This window comes from Phymastichus coffea, unplaced genomic scaffold (assembly GCF_024137745.1).
Source record: "Phymastichus coffea isolate CEN01 unplaced genomic scaffold, Cenicafe_Pcof_1.1 PCOF00001, whole genome shotgun sequence".
Lineage (NCBI taxonomy): Eukaryota > Metazoa > Arthropoda > Insecta > Hymenoptera > Eulophidae > Phymastichus > Phymastichus coffea.
In genome coordinates, this window is record NW_026706812.1 from 16,784,466 (window position 1) to 16,805,556 (window position 21,091).

The following is a 21,091-nucleotide window of genomic DNA, read 5'->3' on the forward strand; positions in this document are numbered from 1 at the left end:
TTTATCCTATTACAGTTCATTAAATCAAAACAAGACTACATAATAACTTTGTTCTTACAAGATCAGATTTGGTTATAACTATAGTGCCTTATCAATGTTTTTAATGTAATTTTTATACCTTTTAATAAACTTGCAATAATATATATGATCTCTATTTATACAAGCCAATGCTAATTATTCTAATTATTTCATAGTAGCACATGCAATGCTTAACAAATATAACTTTCAGATTTATTTATAAGTTTTACAATTGTTTTATTTTTTCAAGCAATTTAGTATAAAGAATTTAGTTTTAATAGATTTCATAGGATTCTTTTTTGATGCAACTAAATATTTTTACTGTTATATATACTTCTTTGAATATTATATAATGAACACTCTAGCACTATGAAGGTTTTTACTTTGGAAAATTTTAGATTCTTCTTTGTAATCACCAATTAAATTAAGAATAATACATATCTTTAATTGCTGGTTTGAGCTTAAATTAAATAATTATTAATGTTATATATAAAATAAATGATTAAGCTAAACACTTCTATTTATAACAAAATACATAATTAGAATTTTTTATTTAGTATTTCTAATAATTTTTTTTTTATAGTTAATATATTGTGTTGTATTTATTTGATTTTCTCAAATTTAAAAAGTAACAATATTGTTGGAGATTATAAAATAAAAATTAATAATCAAAATACTTTAACTTCAGAACAATATGTGTTTATTTTAAATTATATATCATATTAACAAAAAAATTAAGAATAATCTATACGTGAAAATATTTTGCAAATATAAATTAAATTATATATTATTAAATTATTATACAGGGTATAGGTACTTACAATTTACCAATTAGATTGAAAGATCACAATCGGATTAGACGAAGAAAATCGAAGAAGTACTTTTAAAGTACATATAATGTACATTGTTTACCATTTCGCCATGACGATCGTCTCTCGAGATTGTTTATATTTTGCAAGATTCCAAGAAGAAAGCAGACACTATACCGTTAGTCTTTGTTAAGCGAACTAATACAAAACTCACCCTCTTTGACGTGCTAGGACTGTGCTATAGAATAAAAACTGCATGGCAAGGTTACTTTCATGAATCGACTTTTGGGACTTCAATTTCAAATGCATTTATCAGAAAATATCGAAACTAATCGAAAATTGTTGTAATGAACTAAAGTATCTGATACAAATAAAAAAAGGTAAGTTGTCACGCATCTACTAAATATAATACTAAATATAATAGATCGGGAAAATATTTATTTGTTGATATGCCGATTATGTTCTGAAAAATGAACTACATTTATTCTGTACCACTTATATGGAATTATAATCGTGATCACTTTTAAATAATATATTTAATATATCAAAAACTTTTTTTGAGTAGACCTTATAAGTTGAGAATAAAAAAATCATTTAAAATACTGATACTTACGTAATTGAATTTTAGGATAATTATTAAAAATCACAATGGATATAAAAGTTTTGAATCAAATCAATGAAATCTTGAAGTGGAATGAGGCTTTTGAAAAATTGGAACTAGATTATGGTGAACCTATTGTAAAAAAATGTGCTAAAGTATCAACAACATTTCGTTCAGAAGGCAACCATATTTACACTAACAAAAATCATAATTTGGAAGATCATATAGCAATATTAATATTATATTCCAAGAGTATTGCTTTTGCTCCACCCAACTCAGATCAGATAGCATTGGCTTATAGTAATAGATCAGCATTATGGATGCACTTACAAGAGTACAAGAGATGCTTAATTGACATCAATAGAGCTCTTGAAAATTCTGTACCCAGTAATTTAAAAGAAAAACTTCTTGTTCGAAAAATAAAATGTTATGCATTTTTAAATGGTTCTTACGAAAAAAACAGGAAGAGCATAGATGTGATATCTAAAAGCTTAAAAAACCATAGTAAACTCAGTGATACTCAAAATTTATTAATTGAATTAGAAAAAATTATAATAGGAGACTTAGATCAGCTTTCATATTTAGAAATTTATGACAAGACAGAAATTCCAAAAATTATATCATCTAAAAAAATTCCTAGTTTTATTGATGGTATTGTGTTAAAATATTCTAAAAAATATGGTAGACATGTTGTAGCAAATCGAGATATAGAACCTGGTGAAATCATTGCTGTTGAAGAAGCTTATATTGCTTTACCAAAGATAAATAAAATGTATACTGTTTGTTCTCATTGCTTGGAATATGCATGGAATGGAATTCCATGTGATTCCTGTCCTTTTACTTTTTATTGTACACAAACATGCAAAATAGAAGCTTGGGATAAGTACCATGATTTAGAATGTTCTTTGCTTCCATTTCTTCACTGTAAAGATATTTTGAGTGAATTAGAGGTACCGAATGCATTAGCAGCCTTAAGATTACTGATTACAGCAATAAAAAAAGAAGGCTTAGATAATGTCATGAACCAAGCTGCAATTATTGATAATGAAAAAGGTAATTAACAAACATACAAAATTAAAACTAATATGCTGATTTTTTTTTAATCTCCAGATATGCATTTGAAAGGATTTTTCTCTAATGGCATAATTTACAGTAACAAATTTCAGACATCTTATAATCTGCAAAGTGATTGTGCTATGAAGAATGATATTTTTTCTATGATGATATTTACTTTATTGTCCAGATACACAAAGTTATTTCCAAAAATAGAAAAATATGTAGATCAGAAAATGGCTTTGAAAGTTGTAGCTTTTAAAAAGTTACTAAGCAAACTCAAATGTATAATAGATTGTAATGTTTACAATGTATGTTATAGAATTTTAAAGTAGTGAATTTTTAACTAATTATTTTTTAAATTTTATTCTATCTTTTTAGTTTCAAGATTTTAATTGTAACTGTATTGATTATGAATACTGCTCTGAATACTGCATCAAAAATAGAGGAGTTGTTCTTACTCCTTGCTGTAGTCTATTTAATCATAGTTGTTATCCTAATGTCAACAGAACATTTGTTGCTAAAAAAAAAATGATTGTGTTTGTCACTCGTCCTGTGAAAAAAGGAGAGCAGGTATTTTAATCATGATTATTTTTAAATTAACGTAAAAAATTGTCATTTTAAAACTTATATAATGATATAAATTATAATCAAAATTTTTAAATGTTTATTTTTTGTAATAAATTACTTCAGACAATTTATCTAGCATATTGGTATTTTTTAAATAAAAATATATATGATTTCGATTTTTAAGTTATGTCAAACATATGGTCCAATATTAACCATGGAGAAAAAATCAAGGCAACAATTACTGCAAACACATTTTCAATTTCAATGCGATTGTCAACCTTGTCTTGAAGATTGGCCTACAATACCTCTAGTTATTGAGGTAAGAAGAAATTTTTTTTAATGCTATGTTTAACATTTTTTTCATGTTTGTTACCTCAATAAGAATGGGATAGTTACATTTGAATTCGTTATAAATTAACAATAAATAAATAAATTATTGTTAGAGATTATTTGAAAATACAATTACATAAAAAAATGTTTATAAGAAATAATTTGTCAAGCTATGTTTTATAATTATTTAATTAAGTTTCTGAATCATCAATTCAATAAACTTAATTTCATTCTGATTTATTAGTATGCTTATAATTGAACACATTTTCCAAGTTTATTAAGATTACTTTTTTATTTATTTACGCCTTTTTGTTTTTCATAAGTAAAATTAAATTGTTAATTATTTGTTTATCATATAATATAATATTTCATTATTTAAGCTCTTTTATTGTTTTAGACAAAAGAATTTCAATACTAATTAATTATCTCATTTTTTTTATCAATAATGTTTCATATTAAAAGATAGTCTTTTATTTTACAAAATATACATTGAAACTGTGATGTTTAAATTCTAGGATGATAAGGCATTGCTCATAGTTCGATTAATGAACGAGTTCACAGAAAAATACTGTGGTGGACGAGAAGATTCTTTATTTATTCAACCTGTTGATCAATGGTCTTACGATCAAGAAACATTAAACGGTATTTTACACAGATTGACATTGATCTATAAACATTACACAAAGTATTCAGCTGCTCTATTAAGTACGCATTACAGGCAATACCTTGTTAATGCTTATAACGAACTATACGGAATTAAACCTTTAAAAATGAATGATTGTGGAAGTGAAATCAACTAATTAGGATTTTAATAACTTAAAAATCGATGTTTTTAAGACTTTATTTGAATTAGTGCCGCTTTTGGAGTTTGTCTCACAATCGATATAAGTAATAGCAACATATTGTATGCTCAACTAGTACATTTGGATACTAATGCAAGAAAATGAATTTAGTCACATGTGAATGTTATTACGGAGGTGGAATCATTTCGAAACTCAATGTGTAAGGACTCGATTTACGCACGTTCGAGAAAAGAAACGTGCTTTAAATCTTATTTTGTACACGTTGTATCGACAAATCAAGTTAGATGCATATGTAAAAGAAAGTGATTTTACCTTTGGATAGCCTCACGTGAGGTTCGATTCTTTTTGTCGCACTAGTATCGAATACACCATTTTATTTCCGAAAGTCCATAAGTAATCTTGCCTATCTTTATATATAATCAGTTTTATTTATTTTGACCAACTAAACTTCGTAATTGAGTTTTTAAAAACTGTAAAACTTTAAGTTAAATTTTATTCTTACGATGATCACTACTGTAGTGATTTTATATAAATATCGCAGTTTTAAGTTTTATTATAATACACATCATAAAATTTTAGTTATCCAGTTATAAAAAATTCATTGAACTCACGAATTATTTATTACCTTTTTGAATCTTATGCTATCGAGTATATGTATTTCAATGCCAGCTTTCTAGATGTTCATTAATATTGTGATAATGTAAAATATGATTGTAAAATTGACTGTACAATCTTTTTAATAGATTACGTTGTAGTTGTAAAAAATAATTATTTATATTTTTTTACTTATATTTTTCATAATTAAACGATGAACAATGTTTTGGAAGCAAAATTTTGAAGTTTACGTATAAAAAATCCGTATTCACAGTAGAAACGTAAAGCATATTTTTCTTTTACTCTTACTCTCACGTTTCTTCGAATTATATTGTGATTTTTATTATAATTTTTTCAAACATATTTAAATTTTTTTTCCAGCACATTGGAAAACATATTAAGTTTTATTCTCTAATCAAAGATCTCGTTCATTCGATCTGAGACTGCTCAAAACTTTATTGAGTTCATTTCCATGAAAAACTTTATGAGTCCCCAATCATTTTACTTTATTAACTTTTACGGGAATCCATTAAGGATCTCAGAATAAAAATCATCAAGCGTGGAGATTCTAAATGTACTTGCGTAATAATAAGATTCATGAGTAGAAGTCCGTGCGGGATCCGTATACAAATTTCAGGACGTTATCTCGTAAAATAGTTTTCGGGAAGGCTAAACGACGTAAGGTACGCATCTACATAAGTGAATACACAGAGACAATTATATTCATTTTGATCATTTGCTTAATATATTTCGATAATTGAAAAGCGATGATATTTATTTTTTCTTGTTTCTAGCTGTTTGTTCAGTGAAATAAAATCGAAAATGAAAAAAATATGATACAAAATAATTTTGAAGATCGTTCTAATATCACTTAAAGTAGATACGAGAAGAGGTCTATATTCAAGATTGATATACATTGTAATATTGAATTTACTTTGAATTGATTATAGAAGTTTGAAGTAAGTTGTCGAGCAATAGTTGTCGGCTGATCAACTTACTCGCTACTTACATTATTTTTTTCAAATCTCCATTCTTATATGCTAAAGACAATATAATGTTTTCCTTTGCTATTAGAAGCTTGCGAGTGTACATTTTTCGCTCTTTATTATCATTGTTTTTTATTTGTTTAAGTGTTCTCCCATGACAAGCAATTTTTCATCGATAAAATATGATACGAAATAATTTTTAAGATCGTACTAATATGGCTCTAACTAGATTTCATATCATATTTTATTGATGAGAAATTGTTTTTTGTAGGAGAACAGCTAGACGCGCAACCTCTTTTTCATTTGTCAAGGGCGGCTGTCCTCAAAAGTTACTTTGGTTTTGAAGCTTAAGTCGAATGCTTTGCTCAATGAAATGTTACAAATTATTTTTAGTAAATTAGCTTAACTTATTTCACAAAGCTTCCAAACATGTGTTTATTTGAATTGAACTTGAAAGTACTTAATTTTAAAACTGCGTAGGCGGAAGGGTGATTTTTATCATTCGTAACAGAGGTACTCAATCAACAGCTCTATCGAGTGTTTAGTTGTAAAAATTCTTTATTAAAAAGACAAAAAAGTTTATTTCAATATCTTTACTTAATTATTTACGATCTCTCTTCTAGAACGCAAAAAGTACTCATGGTATATGTAAATAATCAAGTAAATATAACAATATACAGGATTGATAAGAAAAGATGGAAAACCCTAAGAATTTTTGTGGAAAGTAGAGTTTTATAAAGCTCAATAATGTTTCTTTTGTAATTTTTTTCGTTCTTTCGAATGGTGTACTCAATTTTTGGTCTTTTGAACAAGTCTGATCCAACTTGTGTTCAGGAAACTGTCAGTTTATACTGATGATTTCTAATTGATGAAATTTAATTGAGTATGTTGAAACCAAATAATATCATTCTTCTAATTATATTAACGTAACTTGTTTTTTGATCCAAGATATTAGATATCCTTCCTCTAGCACTACCGAAGAACAACATGGACGCAGAGGGATATTTCCGATTATTAATGTGAGTCCTCTTGCCTCGCACATTTTTGGGTGTTTTCTTACATGTTTTTAAATAATGATTATTCATAACAGTTGTTGAAAGTGTCCTCCAACAATTTCCTGACAATATCCTATTCTATTTTAAAACGATTGTATAACATTTCGAACAAGATCTAGTTGAATAATATTAGCTTCGTGAAGAATTTGGTTTATTAATTCAACGAGATTTTGAAGATTTGTATTATATACGCGACCTTTTAAATACCACCACAATAAATAGTTTAACGATGTCAAATCAGATTTTAGAGGTCATTCAATCGTTCCTCTTTGACCTATCCATCTGTCGGGAAAATTGGTATCAAGAAAATGTCGAAGATTACGGTCATAATGCGCGGTGCAGCACCACCTTACTCTAAGTATAGGTATCTATGAAATAATCTCTTTTTATTTCTTGTATCGTTGGAGCTATTTGTGTTCTTAACATTATTTTACATTTTTCTGGTATTAAGTTTCCTTCTATGAAAAAAGAACCAATCAAGATGTTATCAATACTACCTACCTAAATTTTTAGCTTCTATGAATAATGTGTATGATTTTCTGTCATCTAATGAGGATTATTTTCAGACAAAATTTTCAATTGTATCTGTTGATATTTCCATGTAACTGAAATGCTGCCTCGTTTGAAAAAATTGTTACTTAAAAATAAAGGATTATTATATATTCTTTCCATTATGGACTCGCAAAATTCCAAACAAGGATTAACTTTGTAGGGATGAAATTTGTTCAACTCTAATACTAAATTTAATGTCTTGTCTTCATTTGTCGCTGATGATGGTTTACCGAGAATAGTATACGGTCTTTTGTACGACTCGTGACACAATCTTACAAACTGAACTTTCTGAAATAGGTACACCCTCATTTCGGGAGTTTATAGGAAAGATTTCTCATATCATATAGACCTTAGTCGATCAGCTCAACCTCACATCATTAAAATAGATATGTGTTCTGTTTCTGTGATTCGTAACATTATTCGAAATTATGAAACTAAAATAATCTCAATCATTTTTCTTATAACTCTAAAAAAAAAGAAATTAATTTGATGAAAAATTTAAAAAAGGGGTTAGAAATATATGTTTTATAGGATTTTACATAACAAAATTCTTATAGGCGTTTACACATTTTTCGAGAAAATAAAAAAGAAAGTTTAAAAATGAATCAGTAATACTCTTAATTTTATAGCAACTTTAACCATAAACTTAAAAAGTTAGATATGAAAAAGCACCTTCACCATCGTTTTCTTAAAAAGCAAATTCTTTAAACTGTGGACAAAATAATGAAATACGAGCGAATCTTAAGATCGCATGTTTTTCATAATTGCATTCACTATTGCGGTATAAAGCTAAATTATTAATTTTACATTTCATGTTTCTATTATAAATAAAAATATACGAAAAAATCTATTAATTTGCATTTTCCAATAAAGCTCAATAAATTTTCCTAAATATGACACTTTACAGGGTCAGTAAATACAATTTATAATGAACTAACGTTCTATTATCTGTATTAAGTAATTTTTTTTAGATAAATTTATAAAAGATTTTAGTTAATTTAGTAAAAAAAATACTCGATTTTTCCATGAACATGCTTAACACCACAATAAGTTTTCAATAGTAAATATATTTCAGGTTTGTAAAATGAATTGTTTCAATATTACATAACAACATATCCAAATGCAAAATTTTCCATCTGCAATGAAAAGTAGAGGTTTCTATTAGAATTTTTCAAATTGGGTCTTATTTGGAACCGTAATTGGCAGTAGGTCCAAAAACTGAGTACTCTATTTGAAAGAACGCAGAAAATTAAAAAAGAAACATTATTGGAGTTTGTAAAACTTGACTTTCCGTGAAAAAACTTCAGACGTTTCCGTCTTTTATCCCCACCTTGTATAAAAGACACTCGGCAAATAATAACAAGCAAGTCCTACTGTACATTCGATTCCGGCCACGCTAAAACAACGTATATGACAATTGCCCCATGAAAGCTTACGACAAGTGGAAACCTTTTCTTAAACTAAGCTGAAATTAAAATCCATATTACATCGTTATTTAATCTTTATTCAAAAAGAAGCTTCAGAAGCTATCAATCTTTGTTTATAAATAAATTATATTTGCACGTTCATTCGAGCCAAAAGCTTAAAGACAAATGAACTGTATGTATTTGTCACGTTAACATCTCGTTGCGATGCAACCAACAATCAACTAATGCTATTTTTAAGGTCGTAAACAAAATCGATATATTATTAAATCGGCTTTTTGATCGATTCGACACCATGTCAATTCATATTTTTCATGCCCACATTTATACTCAAATGTAAATGATTTAGAATGACTACTGACTTCATTTTCGAACCACGTGTGAGTAACATGCGGTCAAAAAGTTCATTATGCCCTATTCAAGCCTTGTCTTGTGTGACAGCTTGAGAGCAGATGTTTGTCCTGTGTATGTAGTGTGATAGAAATTCGAAATTCGAATATAATGTTAATAAAAGAACGAAGTATTATACACTGTTAAGTGCGTTTTGATTGACGTAACAAGTGGCACGATTTCGAGGAAAATGGAAGATCCACGTATGTTTGGCACAACATACATAATTGGATTTGAAAATGCAAACATGACGGTACAGTAAATTGGTGTGTCGACGTATGCTCGGCAGAGGCCACAGGTGCGTGGGACCGGGGAACTTGCGCCAGAGTGGTTACTGTAATAATGCGATGGAGCGCGATTGGTGTGGCAAAGTTCACTAGTTGACAATTCGTTAATTTGTTGCTGAGAAAGGCAGCGCAGTTTGCAAGTAAAAGCAGTTTGGAAGGGAAGACGAGACAGAGACGATTGGCACGATCGAATAGTCGACACTCGACAGTGCAGCCGAAGGTGGAACGGGAGTGGAAAGGAAAGGACAAGAAGTAGAATGGCATGGAATCGTCGGAAGTGATGCGTGAGTTGTTGTCGGCGAGTGGGCCGCGAGCAACTGGTTAATTGGCAGTGACCCGGCTGGCGGCTGGCGGCTGGCGAGCAAGCGAACGAACGCGTAGCGGCTCCGTTGGCTGCGACTGACCTCGTTCGCGCAGCTCGCGGTTTGACCCAGTCTGTGCTGCTCGCTGCTCCGGCCGTCAGCCACTCAGTCGGCCCGGCAGCCTTGGCGCACTTGCTCGAACCATCCGCTGCTGCGAAACCCTTTCCAGCTACCACAGCTGCGCCAAGTGCAACCGGTAAGTGAGCAGCACGAGTGCAGCTGCTCTTCCAACTGGAGCGTCGGTCGGCATCCCTCATTCTCGTCCAGTGTTTTCAGCGAACGCGAGTATCCACTATGTCGGAGGGATGCAGCGGCTGCACAGCCAGCAAGTGCGCTAGCAGCAGTGCCGTCAAAGTGAGCGCACCGAGCGCCAATCTTTGCAACGTTTGTGCGTCGAGCGCACGCCTGAGCGGATGCAGTTGCGGCCTGGGCAAGAGTCGAGTTCAGGTTCGTGCCAAAGTGCTCTACGGCTCGGGAACTGCCATCGCAAATTTGAGGGCCAAGGAAAAAGCCACCAATCGGCCCAATTTGTAGCTGCGGTTCTCTCATTCTTTCTCCTTGCTCGATTCGTCTTCTTCCATCGCACCAACTTGTACAATATTAACATCAATTACGTACCTTGCTTGTGCACCGGCGCTCTTCGATCATTGATGTGTTTAACCGCACGATGGACTTGTTCTACTTTACCAAACACGGCGAATGCACTGTTGATTTAGGCAACTATACCTCGCCAAAGACGATTGTCTTAGCAAATTTGCCTTGCACTTTGTTACATTTTTCAGAATCTCTGTACATCCCTACTAGACATTCTAAGAATATACTAGACAGCGAACTTTTACGCACATTATTCACACATCGTTTTGCCGATAACTATGACGCTTGCATTGCTCATTCTTTTAATGCGAATACAGTATCAATGAAGGCTTAGTAGTCTGTACTTATTATCAAGAAAAGACACCGTGAAGAACGTTCATCAAGTAAACTACGAAATCCATTAATACAGATCGACAGTATTGTTGTGTTATAATTACTTCATCTTCAAGGCCTGTCGTAAATATTGTTACATTACACAATTGTTTCAAAAACCGCTTTAATAAAGAATGACATATAGTTGTAAAGGTGATGATTCTTGGTTTATTATATAATACACACAGATCTTCCAGAAAACATTTTAAGCTAAAACTTATAGATAATTTTGTAATCAACGTGAAAAGTTATGTTGCACGTCTAATTATTGAGATACATATTGATATCGACAACAAATTTATTTAAAATATACTTCGGATGATTTTTCAAGAAATATTTTATAGATTGTAACGTACTTACTTATAATTGTTATTAAATAGAGAACTTTAATATTTATACAGTAGAAGCCAATTTTATCTTTTTATCTTTAGAAAAATGGTGAGCATTTCTCATATATTTTTGTTTTAGAAAATATATTGTTTTTGTGGAAGAACCTATGGTATAATTCGAAAACCAGTTTGCTCTTCAAAAAAGAAAATTTTCTTAAATTATCTTTGTCGTTTTATTATAGAAATATAAATATTATGAACATCGGCCGAATGACACATTTCTAAAAAATTATTTACATTAGTTTATGTCAACTTAGTTATTTAAAAATATAGTATATCTTTCAAATAAGCAATCACATTGATACACGTGCGAGAGTGACATATTTTTTTTTCAAAAATGTTAGTAAATCATAGTAAAATTAAGTATCTCAATATTTTATTAGAAATAAAATCATTGAATTTTTCAAAAAAAAATTTGTCAACTTTTAAGATTAACACATTTATGTGTACAATAATTACAGTATAATTTTCATAAAGATTACTAACGATGAATTGTTGTTTGTCATTAACTATAACATTTAATTGAAAAACTAGCAACAAAAGAAACATACGCAGATAAAGTTTACGAAATAATGTATTTAAAAAAACTTGCTAGATTAAAGTTTAACCTAATAACTTTGGGAAACACATTTTACACTACAATTACTTTTCTTTTCTTACTATTCTCATTTCCTTTCTTTCCATGTTTTCTTGAAACTCTGAAATGAAATAACAACATTTTTTAATATTTCTTTAAATAAATATTATTTACTGGTGGATATCTATTAGTTTAATCCTCTTATAAATTACCTTAATTCAATTACAACATCATTAGACGATGCAGTAGAAGATAAACTGGAGTTGCTTGAAGAGCGCCTTAAAGTTGATGATTCACCGTCAGTTCCACCAGTTTTATTATTAGTTTTGAGTAATTTACTAAATAAAAAATTAATGAATGCATATTATTAGATTATTAATATAGTTATTACATATGAGTGAGCATAATTTTTACCATAATTCTTTCAAATTATTTGATTTATAGAAATTTAAGGCGAACTTTAAGTCTTTAAGATTAGTTGGAAATAGTCCTTTGAATAATAATTTATAATTTCTGCAACAAAATATTTATGTACGCATTTATTTGAGCTGTAAATTATATTATAATCTACCTATATCTACAGATATAACTGTTTCCATGACTTACTTTTTTTTAAATAAATGTCTTAATTTTTCAGGTCCGACTAATGCCGACATTTCTTTTAAAAGAGTTTCTGTAAAAATTTTTTTAGTACCCACGGTATCTTTTATGGTCAGTTTCAAATGGGATAAACCATCCCATGTAATAGAATTTGACGTCAAAAGATGAGCAAATAATTTAGCAACATTTTCAACAGTATTTTTGTCTTGCAAATCAACTTTTCTAAAAAATTCTAGAAATAGTTTTTGAAATGAAGTTATAAAACCATCATTAGTTGAGCAAAATTTCTGAAAACAAAATATAGATATATAAACATTACGTATGTTCACTTTTATATTTGTTAGTTCATATTTAATAAGACATATTACCTCAGATATCTTTCCAAAAACATGGTTGTATGAAGTCATTACTGCACAAGAATCTAGTATAGCCCTACAAACTCTTTTTTCATCTCCTGATTTTACATGAGCTTTCAAATTCTCTACACATTCGTCCAAATCTTGTAATAGGTTGACTGTAGATTGTAGTGTATTTTTAAAAGCAACTAAATCTAATTCAACATCGTCTGGTCTCTCATCGATATTATTACTATAGTCATGATCCATTTCATTATCATCTTCATGATTAACTTCTTGAATACTATCAATAGGATTCAAACTATCACTATCCATGCCTTGCAATTCTTCTTCAGGTATACTTATTTCAATCCTACTATCATATAAAGGTTTGGAAGAACTGATTAACTGTGATAAATAATTATGGTTATTTTGTCGTTCTTTCACTTTGTATTTATTTTTACATTTTGCAATTTGGACCGTATGCTTCCCTATTGACGTCAATTTGTCTAATTTTTCTAAGTGATACACTAAGAATTGAGGAGCCGTTACAGGCCTTTTCAATTCATGCAATGTAGACAAATGTTTGGTTGAAGATATAGACACTAAAGTAGAATATTTCTTCTTTTTTAATATTACTTGTGTCCACGATGGAAATTCTACTAACAGATTAGTCAAATCTTCTAGAACAATAGGACAATAGTAATCATTTGGTTTTTTTTCAACATCCAAAGTAAAATCACACTTTTCATGTGCTTCTTGCTTCAATTGGTTTATAAAATTGTAAACAGGATCTGATTCATTGCTAATCATGGATTCTTGTTGCAAATTCAAAAAAGAGAAACTTTTAGGTCCATATTTTCCAGTCATGAATTCTAAATACTGTTGATTCATATATTGAATTGCATCTGATGTTAAGTGCATCCATAATTCTGTTCTTATTGATTCTGTCTCAGCATTTTCATATGGACTTTGACACAAAGTTAAAATATTTACAACTGCATCTTTGAATACATCCAAGCTATCTACTGTGCTCAAATACATTATACTACAAAGATAAAAATCTTTAACTGATTGCAAAATGTTGTCAAAACATTGCCATTTGTCTACCACTTTAATTAGTCCAACGAGATCTACTAGAACTAATGTGGGTGGTAACTCTGTTATTTCATTTGTCAAATATTGAAAACACCTGAAATAAGTAATGTTAAAGTATCGTACAAAATTTCATTTATTGTAATAAATATTATGTAATGAATGTAAAATATAATGTAATATTACCTTAAATTATACATTTCCAGTGTACATACATTGAAAGTTAATGATACAGCATTCAATATGCAATGTGAGTAAGGTAGAACTATTTCTGGTGGTGCAATTGCTCTGTTTTCCAACCAAGAATTAAGAAACAATTGTATGGATGAAGAAGTAATTGAATCTGTTAACATTTGAGTTAATAATACAATAGAATTTTCTATTTTTACAGTTAAACCACAGACAAAGACATTTTTGCTTTCAAAATCTTCAACAATTTTAGAAACCATATTATCTAATACTATTAGAGATGCAGTAGATTCGATGTTGATTAGATCATTCCACATTACAACTTGATCAGGATGACAATAAAGAACAGAGAATGGTTTAACTGATAATTTGCAAATAACATCCTTGAATTGATCACTATTCAGCATAGATATCAAAGCATAGAAATCACTAACATTTTCTTCTTCTGCATCCAATGTATCGTAATAATCATAATCATCCCAAATCTCGCCATGCCTTCCACCTTGTTCTTCTTTGACGCTCTTTTTTGGTGGAGGAATACGGCCTTCAATATTCTGATGCTTCATGATGTCTGCTCTTAAATTTTTTCTATTCTGATGTATAAAGATGTGCATATTGTGAATAGTCATTTCTGGAATCTTCTTACCAGCTTCTTTCCATATTGGATGTGTTCTTTTTCTTAATTCTCCTTTTTCATCAAAGATTGGTAAATCTTTGAGTTTTTCAAACATGGTTTTAACATCTACTCTTGCTTTTCGCGGCATTTTGTTGACTTATTAAATTTTGAAGTTAAGTTTATTTTAAAACAGAAATATATCTGAAATATTAATGAAAAATTAAAATCAAATTTACGAAAATGAAAAAAGCAAATGACGTTGTTAATCATCGTCAATATTATTGTTAATTGCTAGAATACGAAAGTGAAGCAACTAACCTATAACACCAATGCCACTTGAATTTTACATCATACGATTGAGTAAACATAAAAGTAAACGTTGATCTATATTAAATTAGAAACATTAGATCATCTTTACTGTAATTCAATCTTTTAACTCATATTCAAAGTAAGAAAATATTCTATGATCAATTAATAACGTACAATCTAAATTCGAACTCCGCAAATCGCGCGTTGTGCTGTGTTAAGCGTCGGCACTCGGCATTATTGTTGGCTTGCGTGCGGCGGTGTTGCAGTAGTTATATATATATATAGAGGGGGGTTTTGGTACTGAAAGTAGTAGCCAACCGTAGGTAACGATAAAACCTAGAACTTACAATGTGTACATATGCGTTGACTTGTTTATAGTACTGTTAGTCAATAATTTAGTGTTTTTTTTTGTTTTTTACTTACCTTTACTAAAAAGGAGAATGATGAGAAGTGAAGGCTATATTGATTATGATTGGTGTTGAAAATCGAGGTTATGGTATGTGATTGGCTTGCTGATATGACGTAATGATTTGGCGCGAGAATCGGAAATTATTTATATACTTTGTATGTACAAATTGACAAGAGTTTAACGCATAATAATTACTAGTTACTAATTATTATTAGTATGCTTTTCCTTTTTTTTTCTTCTTAACAAAGGGAATCTTGAAAAGTGAAACCTGTAAACGTTTTGATTGGTCGGCTGAAGATGGGAATTTAGACATTTGATTGGCTTATACGCGAATTGACGTAATTTAGTGCGAAATTTTTGAAATAACATTAGATTATGATTAGATTATGATTTCGATATAAATTTATTCTTTCCTTTATATGATTAATATAAAAATTATAGAAAAATTATCAATATCATATAAAATTAGTTGTGTTACTTATAAAATTCATAATTGAGTTTGAATTTTGAGTATGACCTTCACCCCACACTAACGAAAATGCGTGCTCATTTGCCAGCTAACTATTGTACGTGTTAGAAAATTAACAATTTATTGCACTTTGATGTTATATACATTTGTATTTTATTCACGTGTAATTTTTATTCAACTGAAACAGTTTGTAATAAAGGTAGTATATACTACAAATAAGAGATTGATTTTGTTGCTTGGAAAACTAAGAAGACATATAGAAAGTTTTTCGATTGTTTTATTATGAATTGATATTGATAAAATTATTTACGCTGACATTCAAACACTTAAGGATCTTTTGTTCTATTTTTTATCGAATATCAAAACACAATTATTAAGAGAGACTGAAAAATTAAGCAAAAGAAAAGTAATTATTTGAAATGAAGCTTCAATAGCTCCTAGATACGTTTTAGATATTGCAAATAAATTCTCATAATGTATTATGAGAAATGATTTACTATTTGGTAGGTAAATTACGATTTTAAGTGGTAATTGTAAACAACTCTTATACTTATTAAAGTCAGAGGAACAAGAAATAAAGTTTTAAATTCATCCGTAAAATAAAGTTCATCGTGGAAGCATTATACAATTCATACTTAAGTTAACTAATACGAGTTTCATCAAATGAAATTGAATTTTCGAATTTTTTGTTAAATATAGCAAATGATACATTGCATGATACAGGTGATTATATCGATATTCTTTAACATTGCACATTACCATCTATAACAAGCTTTGTTGATGGTATTTTTGACAAACTTATTCGTGACAAAAAAAACAGTTAGTTTGATGTCAGCTAGAAATGAAGATGTAAACAATATTAAGAAATAAATTTCCAGTTTATTATAGTTACACCAATGAATATAATTTAAAAAAGTCTTATACGAAAAGATGAAAAATCTTAAACGATAGCTATAACCGTAAACTAAAACCACTTTAATTAACGGTAGTGACATTTAATTGGTATATAGTTTTCATTTTGCTTTTGTCGGTATTGACGATTGATGCGGTAGGTATAGTATACAATTTAGGTAGCAGCAGTAACGCGTACTAACGCGTAAGTCTCATTTGATTGGATACTAAAGCGCTTGCGCATGTGGAAAAATCCGAAAATTCAACAGCAGTTTACATGAAATTAGATGTGTGTATAATGTTCATGTACGCGTGTATGCACAATGTATTTGTCTGAATATTGTATATCTTAGCCTGGCTACATCTTACACGAATATCAAGAATAAACTCAATAAACTGAGTTTACGAATGCACACATACATATACGCATGAACATGCTTGATGATACATATGCAAACAAACGAAAAATAGGTTAAGCCATCTACCTAAAAATAAAGTATTTATATTCAAAATGAGTTTCCAGTGATTTATCAAAAAGATTAAACTGTAAAAAATAATTGATTCACTTATTTTTATAAATATCTTATGTAAGTATCTGAAAATTAAAGTTCATATTAAAGGTGGATAATGTAAAATCTTTTAAGTTTCGGTTATTTCATCAAATAATAATCTGGTTATATTACATAAATACTTTAAGATAGATAAATAATTAAAACGATGGTTGCTTATTTGATGACAAAATTGAAAAAAAGAGAATATTAATATAATGACTAGTATCTGATGGAATTGCCAATTTCAGAAAAGGAAAAGCATGAATCAGTAACTGTAACGATAGCAATATGGAGGCCAATGATGTACCAATAATTCCAGAATCTGTGAGAGAATTTAATGTGAATCAGTTATCTGAAAATGGGGACACTTTGTTACATGTTGCAGTTCGGATGAGAGATAAAGAATTTGTTGCCGTACTTTTAGAAACTGGTGCTAGTGTTAATATAGAAGATGCTGATGGTAATACAGCATTATCTTCTGCCATAAGCATAGGATCACCAGAGATAGTTGCACTTTTATTGCAGTATAATCCAGACTTTAGTATTAGTATTGTGAGACAGAAATTTTATGAAAGTTTACTTAATTATTCATTTGATGAAGAAAAAATTATCAGAACAATGCTAAAGCATGGTTTTAAAGTGAATAACACTGATAATTTAACTTCTTCTCTACTGTGGGCTTCTATTTTACTGTGCTTAGAAGATTTAGCAATATCATTTGTTAATGTTAAAAGAGCACTTTTTATTTATGTAAAAAATTGGTACGAATCTTTTCAGTTACATTGGCAACCATTTACTGCTAAGCAAACTGAAATGTTAAGAATTATTACCAAAATCATGAGTCTATATGCGGAAGAAAGAGGCATCAAGAACAGCAATAATCGTAACTTTGATTTGTTTAAACTGTTATTATCTGAGCATGATGTTGACTTAATGAATGTCAATGTCATGAGTATAGGTGGAAATTTTGATGATAATGAAGAATCAGATATTGTAATGCTTAGTACAGACATTTTATTATCTTGTTATGATGGTGAAAGTCCTGTATGTGATGCAAATGGCAGAACTGGGTTACATTATGCAACTAAAGTGGGTAACATAGCAGTTATTCAAGCTCTTTTGGATTTGCATTTAGATATTAATGCTATAGATAATGAAGGAAATACACCACTTAATTGTATTTATAATAGAATCAATGAATTTTCTGGGGCTGAAAATAATGACGAGACTTTTAATGATGAAAAACACTACGACTCTGAATTTTCTTGCTTTTTCACAATATTAGATCTCAAAATTGGAGCTATTGTATTACTAAAACATGTATCAAAATTAATTTCTGCCAATTCTTACATCACACTAGGAAATTTAACAGTAGTTAAGTCTCTGTTAGCCATGTTGAATAGTAGTTCAATTGTACATCAGTACTATTTATCTCTTTATTCATACATTGAACAGTGTGAAAGTGAAGTGAGGCTAATGAAAAGTAAAAAACTTTTAGAGTTATCTTATTTTGATTTTATAACGAAAAATTGCAATCAAATTGCCGCTTATACCAGACGAGAAGATGTTATAAAAACTTTTCAATCTAACGATAATGTTCTAGTAGAATTTGAAATTTTCGGTGCAATGCTTCAGCACCGATTCAATATAAGCTATCTGAGGCGAGGTCTTTTGGATAATGCAGAAGTCACACTATTTGATATTTTGAAATATCGTCATCTACCAATAGTAGTTGTACGAGAAATTTTGGGTAATTTGAGTAACGACGAATTGTATTTTATTACGTCAAATACTTAGTATTTTAGTATATTTTTACTGACGTTAGTTAACTCGTTTTATGATAGTATATTTATTTAAAATAATCGTCTGTCAAGATTGAAATTTAATTATCGCAATATTGATTCGACTAAAATTAATATTATAATTAATAAGACAAGTAAAAGAAATGATAGTGTATTTATTTGTCAAATTTCTATTTATCGTCTGTAGGAAAATTTTATTTATGCAAACAATAATTTGGAGGAAATCGACTAAAAATATTATCCGATGTTTTCAGGTGTTTCATACATTTACTATAATTACTATAGGTTTGAAAATAATAGGAACCTTTATTTTTTGACTAAATAACTCGAATAAAAAAAAGCAACGAAAATTGCATGATATGCATGAGCTTGCTTGCAACTTTAAGATTATTAGTACATATTTGGTAGCGTACTATGAAAGTCTGCTATTCATTCAAAAATGAATAAATTTGTTTGATACATTGTACCACATTTCATGTCGCCTACTTGTCTTAACAATCTTAACTAAAGCGCAAGCAAGCTTATGCTGATGCCAAAACATTTTCCTTCGATGTCATACAAGTCCCAACATCGTACGATTTTATTTGTTTAAGTTATTCACTAAAAACCCTGCGGATCTATTATTTTTAAATCGTTAGTAAATTAAGTTGTAATTTCAAATTGTATAACATTATCTTACCAAATAGTGAGTGTAACAAGATCGGCAGATGGGAACTTGATTAAGTTACGGAGGTCTATTCATGCTATTAAAGCATTTAGATAGTAGTTTATAACAATAACGTTAAAGTTTGTCTTGGATTCATTTTGAAACAGAATCTCACAGCGATCGTAGATACTTTTTGTGACTGTAATTAATTACTTTTGTTATTCGCTCAAAAAATTGCAAGTTAACAGATGAATTTTGAAAATTTTATATAGATATGAATGTAATCTGATTATTGTGCTGAAGGTTGATTTCTCATGACAAGAAATTGAGTTTTTGTAAAATTGACTCATTGTTAGTCAATGATGACTAAATTAAAGCGAGCGCGTCGATGTTATCAAATGGATAGAAAATGTGAAATAAAATATTGAAACACAGAATATGAATATATTGTATTATAAAAAACATTTTCCTGTCTTAGTTTAATTTTTCTAATAGGTTACTTCTTTGAAAAAGTGTTATTTTATGGGATTTGCCGAGTTTTCATGTATCAAACGAAAGAAAGCGAATCTTTCCTTTGGCTTAGAGGCAGTGTAATGCAATTTTATTGACCATAATTGAGCAGGGTAATGATGAGATTTATAAGTGCACGTAAACATTTTAGCATGAGTAAAAAGACTGAGGATAAGTACTATTGCATCTTTTTGAAGTTGAAGCTTATTTCTGGCATCGCTTAGATTTATCTTTAGTTCTTTTTACAGTCCAGTTGGGTCAAGTGCTTGTAAGCGTAAGAGATAAGGACAAGTACGGAAGCTATGAATGCATAGACGTCGGGCAAATCAGCTTGCCACCAGGGCACGTTGGAAAGGTGCGAGGGCAGACATTGCCTTGCGTGTCTAGCGACGTAAGCCACCCCCAGTAATTAACTACATCCAGTGGCTTCATCGGTCGGTCGGACAACTTTTCAATGTTCCGCCTGGAAAATGCGAGCGAGCGCGAGCGAACGCGCGTCAGACGGAGAAGAGAAGTTCGGCAAGGAGGATGCTCACTTGAGAATGGCCTTGAGGGCAACTATCAGCGGTGAGCGTCTGCTCGCTCATCCGGCTGACTCGGATCACCGTGGAAATGCTCTTCTCCGTGTTGACGTTGACGTTGCTGTGTTGGTCGCCGGAGATCGGGACGCCGACCATGGGCACGGCGCAGTGTTGAGGCCGCCGTGAGTGACGAAGGCCCGGGTGTTGTTGTGCTTTGAAAGGCAAGGAAGGCGGCTGGCGGCTCACCGAGGACGCGCAGCTGCGGGAGCGAGGAGCGAATCGTGACGTTGGAGGGCAAGCCGAGCGACCTCGAGGAGGTGGCACACGGGAACAGAGCCGACGAAGGTGCCGTACAAAACCAGCATGGCCAGACGCGACAGCG

At 30.4% G+C, this 21,091-nt stretch overlaps 2 protein-coding genes across 2 annotated transcripts; both read left to right on the forward strand.

Moving 5' to 3' along the window:
- Positions 1 to 1,031: 1,031 nt before the first annotated feature.
- Positions 1,032 to 4,912, forward strand: LOC131675038 (SET and MYND domain-containing protein 4-like). Its single transcript, XM_058953866.1, has 6 exons — positions 1,032 to 1,207; positions 1,456 to 2,481; positions 2,539 to 2,792; positions 2,863 to 3,054; positions 3,236 to 3,370; positions 3,897 to 4,912. Exons 2-6 carry the CDS (start codon positions 1,476 to 1,478, stop codon positions 4,179 to 4,181), a joined length of 1,872 nt encoding a protein of 623 aa, XP_058809849.1. The 5' UTR covers positions 1,032 to 1,207; positions 1,456 to 1,475; the 3' UTR covers positions 4,182 to 4,912.
- Positions 4,913 to 16,993: 12,081 nt separating this feature from the next.
- LOC131673783 (putative ankyrin repeat protein RF_0381) lies at positions 16,994 to 20,107 on the forward strand. The gene is made up of 2 exons (XM_058952101.1): positions 16,994 to 17,266; positions 17,479 to 20,107. The coding sequence occupies exon 2, from the start codon at positions 17,519 to 17,521 to the stop codon at positions 19,025 to 19,027; it is 1,509 nt and encodes a 502-aa protein (XP_058808084.1). The 5' UTR covers positions 16,994 to 17,266; positions 17,479 to 17,518; the 3' UTR covers positions 19,028 to 20,107.
- Positions 20,108 to 21,091: the final 984 nt, after the last annotated feature.

Bases quoted from the DNA above. Each gene is read 5' to 3' on its own strand.
- LOC131673783 (XM_058952101.1), top strand. From the start codon at position 17,519: ATGGAGGCCAATGATGTACCAATAATTCCAGAATCTGTGAGAGAATTT.
- LOC131675038 (XM_058953866.1), top strand. From the start codon at position 1,476: ATGGATATAAAAGTTTTGAATCAAATCAATGAAATCTTGAAGTGGAAT. The intron at 2,482-2,538 runs GTAATTAACAAA...TTTAATCTCCAG, and splicing joins AATTATTGATAATGAAAAAG to ATATGCATTTGAAAGGATTT. The intron at 3,371-3,896 runs GTAAGAAGAAAT...TTTAAATTCTAG, and splicing joins CAATACCTCTAGTTATTGAG to GATGATAAGGCATTGCTCAT.